Source organism: Pristiophorus japonicus, chromosome 12 (genome assembly GCF_044704955.1).
Source record: "Pristiophorus japonicus isolate sPriJap1 chromosome 12, sPriJap1.hap1, whole genome shotgun sequence".
Classification (NCBI taxonomy): Eukaryota; Metazoa; Chordata; class Chondrichthyes; family Pristiophoridae; genus Pristiophorus; species Pristiophorus japonicus.
In genome coordinates this window covers 99,810,985-99,826,647 of record NC_091988.1, presented here as the reverse complement: position 1 = coordinate 99,826,647, position 15,663 = coordinate 99,810,985, and the positions used below count along the sequence as shown (strand labels likewise).

Sequence of the window (15,663 nt, the reverse complement as noted above, 5' to 3'; positions counted from 1 at the left end):
TCTGCTATTAGGGCTTGAAATTCATTAACTCAAAACACTGGAATTCAAACCAAGACTGTTTTAGCAGTAAGAAATCTAAGATCATAAGATGACATGCATTGAAAAAGAGATTACATTATTTGATGACGAACAAGATTAACATCCCAAATTGCTCATGATGGTCAGACAAAAATTATGATTTTCCAAACCTTTTTCATAAATCTCAATCTTACAGCGAGCTCTCCACAAATTTCCCATTCTCAGGTAAATAGCAAACCAAAATTCTCAGCAGATGAACTCTGATGGAATTTGGATCGCCATTGGAGCAATTATTGTAGTTAAGGATTGCGATTATTGTAAACCCAAGCTGTACACTAATTGTTCTTGCACCGTACAAAACATCTTATCCATTTGACATTATGTGTGATCATAGTGAAAGATTTTCTAGTTGCTAAGACTGTATTCACCACTGTGGATAGAGAATCTTCTGCCCAGTCATTCATCTCATTTGCTGTTTGTGGGATCTCACAATGCGCAAATGGGCTGCTGCATTTCACTACAAAACAATAGCAACTACACTTCAAAAGCAATTCATTGGCTGTAAAGCACTTTGGGGTGTCACAAGGATGTGAAACGAGCTATATAAATAAATGCAAGTTCTTTTTTCTTAAGAGTTGACTTGTTGGTTCTATGGTCTGAGGGAACTGTACCACATGCCACCATCTCTCTGAGAGGGCAAAACTGGCTTGTGAGGAAGAGCTAGACTGATTTGAACACCATGCTACTATCCGAGTTAATACTTTTCTGCATGCCCATGAATTTGAAGATTCTTGCTCTGCCAGACTTTAATATGCTCAAACTTCAGGCCCTGCCAACAGGGAGGGTTTAATCAAGTGCAGGAAGATGGCTTGACAGTTCAATGCTTTCCACCTACCCATACACCTATGGAGTTTAAGCAATGGTCTGTAAAGGATCACTACTTCAACCAACTGTACTGGTCTCTTGTGCTGGACATAGACACCTCTCTAACTGGACTGTTTGTGCTTCTTCAATCAATTCCAAGTCATAAAGAACTTTTCCTATTGGGACAGCAACAGAAAACACTGCTCTTGAGGGCTGAAGTAAAAGAATTAGGGAATAAGTTTGAACCATGGTTCTTAAAACGTGTGTGATCAAGGGATGATCACATATATCTCATGGGGCCACAGTGAGAAAACCTTTTAAAGGGCAACTGTCTCTGTGAAATTCCTGTGTTGAATAATGGCACGAGACCAATATATGGGACATAGAAAATGGATGAGGAAGAATATGAGCTTATTTCTGCAGAAATATTACTTTACAGTACTGTACTGCTAATTGTAAAGGAGTAACAGTCAGAACTATTTGAACGGTTCAAATAATAACACATTTCAAAATTCAAATACCAATGCACAGGATAAATGAGCAATTTCCATGGAGCAAATGAAAAATGGAAAGGTTACCAGTTGAGCTGAAGTGATTTGTTTTGTTGTCCACTTCTCAAAACTGACTGATAAGTTTGCTGTATAGAGGTTGCATCCATTTTCTTGATAGTTCTTAGGAAGGGTAATTATTTGAACTTCCTTAACAATCCTGGCTGCCCATATCTCTCAAGCTGTCCGGAGATTTCCCATTTACCTCATGCACTGATGTTTGAATTTGAAACTTCACATTTGTATTTAAACTAAAAGATTTGCTTATCAGTAACCTTCTTACTATAACCACATGAATAGGTAACCTGTTTGCTGTATCATATATTTTGGTGGAAAGGTGATGCAAACCTCAGTAGCCTGAGTAACATGCAGAGATCGTTACTGACCAGATTTATTTCTGACTTATTAGTATATAAACATAACTAACAAGGACAGTTCACAATACTGGGCTAAGAGAGACTCTTTCTTGTAGGCATAAAGTTAGTCATCAACTCATATCCACATTATACATGCATTTTGTACCAACTTTACACAGTCATGACTTAATATTGATGCAAAACCTTAGTACTGAAACAATATATGCACAAGGATTTGAATTATTTAAATTTAGTGAGACTGCCTCATGGACTGAATTAGTGAAGTAATGATTCCAGTACAGCAACTGGAATAGTGCTGTATTGTTTCCAGTATAATAACTGGAGTCGTGTTGTGTTGATTCCAGTACATTAGCCCCAAGTTTCCACACGCGGCGAAAAAGGCGCACCTCAGAGCTGGGCGCCTGTTTTTCGCGCCGAAAAGAAAGTGCAGTATTCGGAGCTCGATGTCTGCTTGGCGCGGCGCACAGGGGGCGGAGCCTACCACTCGCGCCGATTTTGTAAGTAGGAGGGGGCGGGTACAATTGAAATGAGGCTTCTTGGTGCCGGCAACCCTGCACGTGCGCATTGGAGCGTTCGCGCACGCGCAGTCTGAAGTAAACATTGGCACTCGGCCATTTTTAAAAGTACTGCAGAAAAAGTGAAGATTTGTTTCTTGGACCCCTGCAAAGGCTTGTATTTTAATTTTCTTGATATTTCTGTGTGTGAGGGAGTGCTTTTAGCAGCACTGCTGAATAAATCACCTGCTGAAATCAGTGAGTTCAGCTTTTCACTGCTAAACCTGCAAATTAAGGACTGTGTGTTTGGAGAAATAAAAGTGCCAATTCAACTTTGCAATGGATCAACTTCCACCAAGAACAAAGAATTTCTTGCATGAGGAAGCAAACCATTGCATAATATGTGGTGCGCCCATTCTGCAAATTTAAATATAATGATGTCGCTGTGGCTGCCTCTCCCTGTCCAAATGGCCTCAGTCAGTCCCCCTCACAGCTCGAAGGCTGCTGCTGTTCTTTCTTCGACTCCCGACCAGCCACTGGCGCCGCTGCAATCCCATGGCCGAATGGCCTCAAGTCCGTCCGGGTGCTGCATCTTCGCGGGGAATGAAGGCCTGCCTCAAGCACCGCAGCTCAGCTCAAAGGCTGCTTGCTGCCTGCCGCTGCCGTCGAGACACTGACGCCACACCGCTGCCTGAAAGGCCTGCCTGAAGCACTTTCACACAGGTAGGAACATGGTTTATTTAATCTTTTCTTTGCTTATAAATTTTTATTCAGGTTGGATTTATTTGTATAATATTTGTATAAGTATAACTAAGGATTGATTGTAGAATTTAATGACTTCCCTTCCCCCCCCTCCACCACCTCGTTCTCTATGCCTAATTTGTAACCTGCGCCTGATTTTTTAAAGTGTAGACAAGGTTTTTTCAAGCGTACAAAAATCTTCACTTACTCCATTCTAAGTTAGTTTGGAGTACGTTTTCACTGTGGAAACTTTGAAATCAGGCGTCAGTGGCCGGACATGCCCTCTTTTGAAAAAATAATTCTGTTCCAAAGTGAAACTGTTCTACCTGACTAGAACTGCAGAAAACTAAATGTGGAGAATTCCGATTTCTAAGATACTCCGTTCTACACCAGTTGCTCCTAAAAATCAGGAGCAAATCATGTGGAAACTTGGGGCCAATAACTGGTGAGTCATGTCGTGTTGATTGCAATTTATCTTGCAGTGCTTCTAGTTCTATAGGAAACTGATGGGAGTTTGGTGTGCAGGGTGTATAATCTTACCAGTGAGAGAGAGAGGCAGGATTGTTTAATTAATCTCATTCTCACTGGTGTGAGAAGTGTCATTGCAGCACCATTTACAGGCTGAGTGCTGTCCATGAAAGAATCAAACCTGATTCAAGTTTTCAATTCAGCCTATCAATCAATCAATCAATCAATCAATCAATCAATCAATCAGCCTAGCTGCCAATCAAGCCTATCGCTTTAAGAAGATGCCCAGTTTGTCAATATAATGCTTTCATTGATTGGTTTGACCCTTTTCCTGGGTTACCCATTGATCCGCGAGTGCAAAAAAAATACTTATCCAGAGAGCCAGCTAGAATGCTACTGGACAGAATGACACTAATCGCTCTGCGCAACAGGCAATAACATATTTTATTATCATCATCATAGGCGGTGCCTCGGAATCGAGGAAGACTTGTTTCTACTCTAAAAGTGAGTTCTCAGGTGATTGAACAGTCCAATACGGGAATTACAGTCTCTGTCACAGGTGGGACAGTCGTTGAAGGAAAGGGTGGATGGGTAGTCTGGTTTTCCGCACGCTCCTTCCGCTGTCTGCGTTTTGTTTCTGCATGCTCTCGGCAACGAGACTCGAGGTGCTGAGCACCCTCCCGGATGCTCTTCCTCCACTTAGGGCGGTCTTGGTCCAGGGATTCCCAAGTGCCGGTGGGGATGTTGCACTTTATTAAGGAGGCTTTGAGGGTGTCCTTGAAACATTTCCCCTGCCCACCTGGGGCTCGCTTGCTGTGTATGAGTTCCGAGTTCCCATGAGACTTGCTTTGGGAGTCTCATGTCGGGCATGCAGACGATGTGGCCCACCCAATGGAGCTGGTCAAGTGTGGTCAGTGCTTCGATGCTGGGGATGTTGGCCTGAGCAAGAACACTGACGTTGGTGCGTCTATCCTCCCAGTGGATTTGCAGGATCTTGCAGAGGCAACACTGGTGGTACTTCTCAGTTAACATATTTAACTACCTTTTGTCCCACAGGAAGAAGTGGCAGATGTGTATTGATGCATTTGACTTGTGAGATCTTAATGAATATTCTCTAGAGATTGATTTTTTTTTTTAACCCTGCTTAATTTCTGTCACATCTGGTTTTTTTATCAGGAAGACAGATCATTGGCAGAGTAAAAACAGGCTGAAAAATTACTGGGACAATGAATAAAATGGAAAGCTTCAAAAAATATAAACATAATTTCAAAACTGGGAAAGGGTTTGAAATATTCCAATGTCTTGGCAGATTGGTAACCAGAGGGCATCCTCAGATTGCCTCAAGAATGAAGAAGGAAGTTAGAAAATATTTTCACAGAGGGTTATTTGAACATGGAATACTTTATCACAAGTTGCCATTCGGGCAGAGACTCTATAACATCATTTAAAAGGTAACTGGATCTTGATTTGATTTTATTGTATTTTGTCATGTTTGCAATTTTGCTGATAATCCTGACAGAGGAAACAACATGAACATGTTTATTCTATTGCAACATATAGTGATAAGGGCATTCCTTCCCCAAATTATGAGTTCTTTCATAAACTGAGATGTAAAGTTAATTTCTTTCCTTGTGCCTAGAAACTATTTGTCACAGGTTAATCTCCCCCCACCCCCTAACCTGGGATAAAAAAATCAAAAATAGGGGAGGAAGCATGCTGTTCCTGGACCATAACAAACCAGAATGACGTTGACTGAACTGTCTAACGCAAACTTCAGCTTCTCATAACTGATTTCTTCTAAATATTTGACACACACTGCATGCTCCCAGCTGAGACCATGTACACGTACTATATAGATGCAGACACCCTGTATTATCTCCATCTTCAGGTTACAAGCCTACTCCACAACAGATTACCTTTTCCAGTAGACAAACTGGAAAGAGCACTGTTTAAAAGTCAAGTTAAAGGCACTGTTAAGTTTGTTTTTTGTTCTATCTGAGCAGAGTAACCTCCATGCACTGCTCCCCTGTGTTCATATCATTGTCTAATATCTTGTCGACCTCTTGGAGGTCTAGTTGCGACCCAAAGGCCAATTTTTCTGCGCAGGAGAGAGTTGGGTCTATGTCTAACAAAAAATAGACCTGCCAGCACAATGGATCATCCTTTAATGGAAACACAGTAAATGTCACAGTGTATTTTATAAAGGATCCCCCAATGAGAAGCTATGAACAATGGATATATGAAGGTGAGAAATACCATCATGCCCACCAATGCGCACCCTATCCATTATGTGGTGTAACCTCGTACACCACCCTTCCCAGTCAGTAAGGTTAACTCCCGGGGGAGGAAAACATCCAGACAAAAAAATCCTGTGGCCAGTTTTAGGAAAGAATGCTCCCTGATACCCCAAGATAATCAAATACACCCCAGGAGACCGTATTTATCCATGATATATCAAATTATATGTCACTAGCCCACCCCCATTTGACACAGAGGCAATACTATGCAGTTGCTTGTATCATGATGCTATTATGCATCACAATGTACAGCTGATGCACAACACCATCGCCCCTCCATTTAGCAAGCTAGAAAAGGAGGCAATTAATCTGATGATTGATAGTAAGACCCATGTAGGCTGAAATTCAGGCACACCAGAAAGCTGGCGCACCTATGATTTTTTTACCTATTTTTACCGCAGGGAGTGTGGAGGCAGCCATCTGATCCATTTTCAGGTCTCTGAAGTTTTTTTTATGTTGGACCGGAAGCCGGTCTTGGTGGGGGCGGAAGTGCGGCGGTAAGTGAGACTGAGTGGCGGATGTTGGGCCGGGATCGGGATTCCGCCGCTGTCAATCAGCGGCAGAGCGGTGGTGACGTCACAGTGCGTGTGTGTCAACACGCTCTCTCCCCTCCATTAAAGGGGAGAGAATCGGCCATTTCTAACTCCGGCCACTGGGCTACCAGGGAGGGTTTCGGCCAGGCCAGTGGCCTGGCACCCAAGAGAGGGTGCCAGGATGTCTGTTGGCGGCCTGGCCGAACCCAGGGGCACAATAGTCTGGCCGACATGAAAGTCGGCCGGTTAAAAAAAATGATATGGCGGCTGCAGCATTCGGCCCTCCCCATTAATTTCTGTTGCAACACCAGGACCGAGAGAGAGCAGACAAAGTGCACCAACAGAAAAAGCTGTCGGGGGCACCGTGCGGTGGGGCATCGATTTCTTTGCTGAATTTGGGTCGGAATAAAATGGAGGTAAGGGATAGCAGCGGTGCGCGCTTTTATATCGCGCTTGCGGTGATCGGTAGCAGCGGGGCGGAAGTGGGGAAAGGCCAAAAAATCCTGACCTGAATTTGGGTCAGGGCGGCCAATTGACCACAAAGCGATGGCCACGGGATTCCACCACATGGCCGCCGCAAACGGGCAGTAACGGGTCTTACCGAGACCCTGAATTTCGGCCCCATGGAATCTTGTGAGCCACAAAAATGAAACTGAGTGTTGTCTGGGCTGCGCGGATGTCGGCTCATACATATTAGCAAGAACCTCGGTCTTGCTCTCTGCAACATTCTCTCTAAATGCCTCTGCCTCTCATTCACCACCTTTACAAACCTTCAATTTATCTCTTCAATCAAGCCTCAGTCACCCCCCTAAACTCTGTCTTCCTGGTTCAGCATCTGTTTTGTTACGGTTATTTTCAGAGTGCCATTAGATGCTTCTTTACATTAAGGGCTAAAAATTCAGCTTTTAGCGATTTCGCCCGTTGTTGGGTGATAATCGGGCCGAAATTTTTTTTTTAGCGCTGGGTACCGTTACCGCCGAACCTCGCAAAATTCGGCAAACAATGAAGAGCGATAGCGATAAATCCGGTGTTGCACAACAGCTTAGTAATGAGGCCAACGAGGCCCTTGTCACTGCTGTGGAGAGGAGATGGGGGGATTTAAATAGGACGGGTGCAAGTAAACCCCTCCCAGCGATTTTTCGGCGTATTTGGACCAGCATCGCTGAAGAGGTATTGACGACCCACACCCAGTGCCGCAAGAGTTCAATGACCATAGCAGGATCATCAGAGTAAGTAATATTTTTATTGATGCACTCCTTCATTACTTAAATTATAAATCTGACACATGTTGGTATAGGTAGGCTTAGTGTTGCACCTTATTTGCCATGAATGATCTTTACACATTATTGAGACTGCTTTCTGAGATCTTAAAAGATGTTTCTGCACTTCGATGTCTTCCTCATGAACCATGTGCAACTTCCAGGGCCATTAAACAGAGGATTGTATTAAATGCACACAGTATGGTATGTGCTTAAATGGCTATCTGTGTGTGCCACAAGAGCAGATGGGCCCTCTGTAACCATTCCCATTGTCATCTTTGCAGGGAAAGATGTCACATAACCGCTAGGAGCAGCAACGCACAGGCGGCGGCCCACCGAGAACCATGCCTCTGACAGACCTGGAGGAGCGAGTGGCCAGTCTGATTGGTATCTCAAGGAGGTCAACTGCCCATGGGGGTACTGAGCCCCATTTGAAAGTGAGGGTAAGTTCTGCAAAATCCCTGGGCTGGGTTGAGGCAATGTGATGTAGTGTCTGTGGGCCAGGGTTGGGGCAATGTGATGCAGTGTCTCTGAACTACATATAATGGAGTAGTGCCGATCCTTCAAATGAGCCTGTGCTATGTGACCTTCCTCATGTCACCCTGCCCCCTCCCCTGCTGCTAACTACTCATCTGTTGTTTTCTATTTCCAGATGAGGAGTCGCATGTGCCACATCCTCCAATGGAAGCCTCCACCTCAACCTATCATGTGGAGGTGGAGGAGGGGGATGAGGGCGAGGCCGAGGAACTTCCACGACAGGAGCATACCAAACAACCTGTTCCGGTAGGGGGGCGGTGCACTCGACACCTCTTTTCTCTACGGCCAGCAGCTCGTCCGAGGAGCATACATTCTCGGGCTTTGAGCCATCCGAGGCCCCGGGTACAAGTGGCGTGCAGCAACACACTACTGGGGTTGAATCCCCTATGCCGTCTCTCCAGAGGGTGAGTCGGCAAAGCTGGTCTGCTGACAGACAGGCAGACACACCTGGACATGGTGGGACTGTCCAGGGAGAGCGTCCAGCTCACCCAACAGCTCCTAGAGGTAATGGGTAGAATTCCCGCAAGCATCGCGGCACTATCCGCGAACATGACGGAGGCCGGGTTGCAGATTGTCAGTGCGAGCCGCAAAATCACCCGAGGCTGTCAATGCCCACACGCAATTGATGGTGTCCATCTTTGACACTGCATTCCCCAGTGTCACACATCACCTGTGAGCAAGAGGCTCATCATTCAGAAGCCGGGCCTTCGATACCCCGAGCTTCTCCAGAGGATCCACACATGGCATTGCCATTGTCTCTCCCCCTATTCTAGCAGGACTCTGGCCGCCTTGCTGTAAGATGTCTTGGTGCCATCTTGGGTAGGGTCATGTTAAATAAATTATTTTGTTTACCTTAACCATTCATGTGTCGTGTCTCATTTGCAGAATAAGAGGGGGAATAGTCAACATGGTGTGATAGAGTGGCCAGGCAACAGTCACTATTCAAGAAAAGCGTTGAATTATGAACGGCTGATGTAAGGTTTTTGCAGTGGCGAAAGCTCCACGAGGTCTCCCCTGTGCCATGTAACCCATGCCACCACCCCCACTACTCCTTGTCCTCTTCATCCTCATCCTCCTCCCCTCTCTCCTCAGGTGGTTCTGCAATCCCCAGTGGCAAATTCTGTCCCCTCAAGGTGGCTAAGTTGTGTAGCATGCAGCACACCACAATGAACTCAGAGACCTGCTGAGGGGAGTATTGCAGGGAGCCTCTAGAGTGGTTCAGGCATCAGAAGCGCTGCTTGAAAACTCCAATTGTCTTTTTGACGATGTTGCATGTGGCTATATGGCTCCCATTATAGCGATGCTCGGCTTCTGTCTGAGAGTTCCGGAGGGGGGGGGGGGGGGTTATGAGCAAGGTGGCGAGACCATAACCTTTGTCCCCCAGCATTCAGCTCTGGCCTTGTGGATGACGCTCGAAGAGGCATGAGACACTGCTCTCACGCAAGATGAAAGCATCATGGATACTCCCTGGATATTGGGCATTTACTGCCATGATGTGCTGAGTATAGTCACAGACAATCTGTACGTTCATGGAGTGGAATCCCTTTCGATGTTGGTAAACTTCTGGATTGAGCAAAGGTACTCGCAGGGCAATGTGCGTAAGTCAATGGCACCCTGAACCTTGGGGAAGCCAGCAATTCATCCAAAACCTACACATTCTGTGCCTCCTTGGTCATTGGCAAGTTTATGAAGTCCATCCTGCATGCGTACAGTGCAGTAGTCACCTGACGAATGCAGCGATGTGTAGGGTGATGCGAGATGAAGCATATGTCCCCTGCTGATACCTGAAAGGAGCCAGAGACATAGAAGGCAAGTGCTGCAGTTATCTTCACCTCGACGGGCAGTGTAGTCCTGTTGCTGCTGGTAGGCTGTAGGTCTGCCATATGAGCTGGCATATCTCTGTGACCACCTCTTTTTGAAAGCGCAGCCTTCTAATGCACTGTGCCTTAGAGAGCTGCAGGTATGAGTGCTGTTGCCTGTAAATTCATGGGGGTTAAGGCCTCCTCCCCATACGTCTGTGAGCTCTTCGATTATGCTCAAAATGCTCATCAATAAGCCTTCTTCCAGCTCGACGCTGCATACAAAAAGCAGCCAGGAATAATGGCTGACATAGTATCGCCCCTATTTTTAAAAATGTCCTTTAAAATGGACTATAAACTCACATAAAACTTCACTGTGTAAAACACAGCCTTCCTTCTCCCAATCCTTTTATACCCTGAACTTCTGCTCCGTTTTCAAGATGGCACCGGGTGCACCTTGGGTCCAATCTGGGTCCGACTGTTTTTTTCGGGCAGGTTTCCGGGCAGGCGATTAAATGGGCGATAGCGCAGCGTTACATGCCGATTGACGTTACCAAAACGCTTAAAAAACTAGGCGGGCGATAATTTTAGCGCTGGCACAAAACCAATGCCGAAATTTCCGCCCGGGCACAAACTGTGTGCGACTCGTTTAGCACCAAAATAAAAAGAAATTCGGCTTCGCCCCAGGCGGCAAAACATTGACAAACCTGTCGAAATTCTAGCCCTACATTCGTTATATAACTGCAAGTTTTAATGTGCCTGCAGTCAATGGCGTTCAAAATAATACACCTTCAGAGAATCAATATACTGACAGTAATTAAGTACTTTATGAAGTCAGGCATCAGTCCCCATTCCTCCTTGAAATGTATTCAATGCTCTTCAAGGGATAAGCAAAGAAATTCAATTTTCACAGATTTAGCATGCATTCATTTCTTTCAATAGGAATGTCATTCAACCCAATGAAAGTAAGTGAATTGTACACTGCAATTATCTTCATTCTATTAACATTCACCATATTCTCCAAGAAAGAAAAATCAAATCCATTTCTATATTTGATTTTGTGTTGGGTAGAGCAGGGTTACCCTCCCTCCAAGGGATTAACTCAGTAGAAACGAGATTGGAAGGTAATTATGAATGAGGAACACTATTTGACCTAGCTTTAATTTAACCACCCAGAGTCCTTGACCACTCCATCTTTCTCCAACGCCTCTCCACCGTCGTCCAGCTGTGTGGGACTGCACTCGCCTGGTTCCGTTCTTATCTATCTAATTGGAGCCAGAGAATCACCTGCAAAAGGCTTCTCTTCCCACTCCCGCATCGTTACCTCTGGTGTTTCCAAACCATCTATCCTTGACCCCTCCTATTTCTCATCTACATGCTGCCCCTTGTCGACATCATCCGAAAATACGGCGTCAGTTTCCACATGTACGTTGATGGCACCCAGCTCTACCTCACTACCACTTCTCTCGACCTGTCCATGGTCTCTAAATTGTCAGACTGCTTGTCCGACATCCAGTACAGGATGAGAAGAAATTTTCTCCAATTAAATATTGGTCCCCGCCACAAACTCCGTTCCCTAGCAACTGACTCCATCCCTCTCCCTGACTTCTGTCTGAGGCTGAACCAGACTCCGCAACCTTGGTGTCATATTTGACCCTGAAATGAGCTTCCAATCACATATCTGCGACATAACCAAGACTGCCTATTTCCACCTCCGTAACATCGCCCATCTCTGCCCTTGCCTCAGCTCATCCGCTGCTGAAACCCTCATCCATGCCTTTGTTACCTCTAGACTTGACTTTTCCAATGCACTTGTGGCTCCCATATTCTACCTTACGTAAACTTGAGGTCATCCAAAACTCAGCTGCTCTGTGTCCTAACTCGCACCAAGTCCCGTTCACCCAACACTCCTGCGCTGACCTACATTGGCTCATGGCTCTTCTCAGAACCATCATAAAGATTTGAAATATACTTGAGTGGGGAGATAGCATCACAAGTTGGTGCACATCTATTCTGACCCTTTCCTAATCTCCCGATACAGACCGAAAATCTTCACACCAATATTTGGGCAAAGTTTTGAAAATACTGTACATCTTATTTCTCATTGATTTTTTTTTAAACATAAAGGATTGAGCTCACACTTCTGATCATGTTTCCCCCAATGATTACAGGTCAAAGCCTACCTGGCATGATGACATCAGGGAAGCCTAGCTTACGAGTGATGGCCACTCCCCGGTTAAAGATCATTGGATTTTCTCTGCGAATGTGATCCATGTCGCCCCGAAGCAGCTGCAGAGAGATTATCATTCCTGAAAAATGAGAGACCACACAACATTCACACATTAGCTGAACTGAGGTACTGAGGTCCATCTCCAGATACTCCGAGTTATTTTTGTGGGCCTCACTGTTCGAATTGTTTTTACAACCTTGCTCGAAGTGGCACAAATCTCAAAATGATTGATTAAAATCATGTCAATATTCAACTTTTTGTTTTTGGTTATGTAACCTTGTGCTTAAAACTTAGTTTCAACATTTTAAAAAGGGTATTTCCCCCCCTCCCGGTCTCCTCTCCTTCTCTTCTTAAAGTACTGACGCTTGGTGGGATACAGTTCCATGAGCGTCAACTGTTCTCTGGTATCTTACTCAAGTGGCCAGTTTTCACGTGTGAACCGAGGTGAAGGGTGTCAGCAGACTATTCAAGACAAAGCAGGCGTAACAATCGAGCTTTATTCGCCCAACACTGAGAAATATGCATTTTCCAGCAGGGGCCAATGGATAATGATCAGAAGTAAAGAACCCTTGCCGATTTTACCTCTCTCTATCCCAGAGACATTGAGGTCAATTTGGCAGAAGCTGGTTTTCAAAACAGAAATGGCTCCGGAATGATGCCATCACCAAACACATCTTCCCCTCCTCTTAGCATTCCAAAGGGACCATTCACTCCGTGTGGTCCACTCTTCAAATATCGCCAGCACCCCCTCCCCTTCCCACGGCACCTTCCCATGCAAGTGCAGGAGGTGTAACGCCTGCCCTTTTATCTCCTCCCTTTCCACCGTTCAGGGCCCCAAACACTCCTTCCAGGTGAAACAGCGATTTACTTCTTTCAATTTAGTATACTGTATTCGCTGCTCAGGATGCGGTCTCCTCTACACCGGGGAGACTAAATATAGATTGAGTGATCGCTTTGCGGAACACCTCCGCACAGTCTGCAAGTGTGACCCCGAGCTTCCGGTCACCTGTCATTTTAATTCTCCGCCCCACTTCCACTCTGACCTCGGCCTCCTACACTGTTCCAATGAAGCTCAACGGAACCTCAAGGAACAGAACCTCATCTTTCGATTAGGCACTTTACAGCCTTCCAGACTCAACATTTAGTTCAACAAGTTCAGATCATAACCACTGCTGACCAATTTTTGGGTCAGCAACTGTTGGTAATGATTCTGCTATTCCCATTTACAGCTCCTCTCGACACATCTTTTGTTTCTTTACCTGTCCCATTAACTTCCCCTTTTGCCTTACCATCATCCCTTTTGTCCTTTAATCACTCCTGCCTTTCACCCTGTCACAGACCTCCCCTTTTGTTCTTTTCTCCCCTTCCTTCTTTCCCTGCTGCTGTACTTATTTAAAATCTGTTACATCTCTTACTTTTTCCAGTTCTGATGAAAGGTCATCTATCTGAAATGCTAATTTTGTTTCTCTCTCCACAGATGCTGCCTGACCTGCTGTGTATTTCCAGCATTTTCTGTTTTTATTTCAGATTTCCAGCATTTTGCTTTTGTATTAATGTTTCCTTCTACGTTGTCAGCTTGATTATATGCCATATGTTGATGTCATTACAAGTGGCTTGATGCCTTGATTGATGCACCGCTGGTGTAAAGCATCATACTTTGTTGCCATTCTAGCAGAGGTCACAGAAAAGAACAGATGTTGAGGCAGAAGCTGGTTGTTCTGCTATGCTTGCATGCTCTGGTCCTTTAATACCAGTGTATGTCATTGTTGTTCCCAACTCTTCAGGCAAGTTAATTCCTTATACTCAGCCCTAATCAGACAAATTAATCTGTCAGAAATGGCATTATAGATCACATTGAATCACGAATGGTAATTAGATATATGCCCACCAACTGCTATTTAGAATTCCATGAAAGATGTCTGCAATATCATTCTTGTACATATGCTCTTCACTTGAGCACTGCCCTATGAGGGTTTCAAATATTTAGAAGCCAATTTAGCCTGGCACACACAGCTACCTTTTGAAATCATACAAGATATTCCTTTTAACAGCTAATAGTACCTAGTAACAGATTTATAATCTCATTGGTTTATTTATTCAGTATGAGGAGTTGTCATGTGCATGATGCCCATTTCAGACCACCCACCTAAATAAATGGGCATCGTCACATAAAGAGACAAACTCTGCAGCTCCTCTAAAGGTTCAGTAGGTATGTGCAATGTGGATGAGCCATACAGAAAAGACAGTTCTCAGATTCAATCTCTGGGGCTGCACTGAATTAGCTGAGAATTGGCAGGTGTTAAATGTTTAAAAAATTGGCTTCAGTGCCTCTAAGGTACGGGGGCGGGGGGGGGGGGGAATCATCCAGTGTTCCTGATCATGATGCAGGGACCTCTGCTAGAAAGTGCACATACGTGGACATTGGGTGTGATGGGTTCAGCTATGAAGCCCTCCACAGTCAAATAGCTAGTCGACATACACTGTCTGAATTCATATAAGAAGCATGAACAAGACAGTAGATGATTGTGAGATTCTTTGGAACTGTATCCCATCAAGAGACAGTGGCTGAAATGTTCCACTCTGGAGCAAGACCGCTGGACGTGTTATGGGGTGGGACTTCTGTCTGCTCGACTGATCCAGCATTCACCCTGGTGGATTTCAGCTCCCTTTATTCATTGCTGGAGGTGGACAGGAGCCGAAGGAACTGGATACTTGCAGCAGCTTAAAGGGGCAGGGTGCCTTGAAGAAATAAAATAATGTTGCTGGCTTTAAAGATTACTCGCAATCTACCAATCTGTATGTCTTCATTGACAGTCAATCCATGGATTCAATTGATTGTGAGGCCATTTTTTAAGTTAGCTGATGCGTTATAATTACCTGTTCTGACATTCCAAGTGGCCAACGTTGCTATGGCGATAGTGACAGACAATGTGACATATGATGTCAATCCTTCTAACTGCCTCAGGGGCAGCTTCCGGCATCTGGCAAAAGTGATGCCAGGAATATATTGGGGCAAAATGGGCAAGATTGCAATGTAATTAGTCCATGCCCAATGTTCCATTCTTTCCTGTCCTGTTATCATGACTAAATGGTGAGGAATATCCTGCCAAATGCCTTTGGGAGAAAACTGGAGGGGTGAGACATTTCTCTTTTGAAAGTGGAGAGCTCTTTAGGAATTAGAAAAAACATGAGCATTTATTCAGTTGGTCCTGTCACTGCAAGCCCCCTGTTACAACAAACCTTTGCAACGGTCCCAGTAGCAGCTTCATTAAAATTAGAACCAGAGCTGGAACCTTTATACAGTGAATCACTGATCAGAGAACTTTGTTTTAAATAATGAAGCACAAATGAAGAAATCACTTGCCTAGTATGCAGAGGATGTCACTATTTCTGCAATGGGTGGAATACATAGAAATTTCAACATGGAAACAGGCAATTCGGCCCAACAGTGTCAGTGTATACCCGCCATGTAAACAAATAGCTCGAATCACTTTTACC

General features: G+C 44.8%; 1 protein-coding gene across 11 annotated transcripts in view; it reads right to left on the bottom strand.

The window, feature by feature from the left end:
* The window catches only part of dock3 (dedicator of cytokinesis 3), a 1,878,236-nt gene that overhangs the window by 570,041 nt on the left and 1,292,532 nt on the right, over nt 1-15,663 (bottom strand). For 10 of the 11 annotated variants that reach the window (XM_070895785.1, XM_070895788.1, XM_070895786.1 and 7 more), the window contains one exon: nt 12,119-12,244. In XM_070895785.1, coding sequence (XP_070751886.1) covers nt 12,119-12,244 — 126 coding nt within the window. Of the gene's footprint in view, nt 1-12,118; nt 12,245-13,454; nt 13,503-15,663 lie in introns of those variants that run through there. The other variant, XM_070895795.1, reaches the window with a different exon arrangement.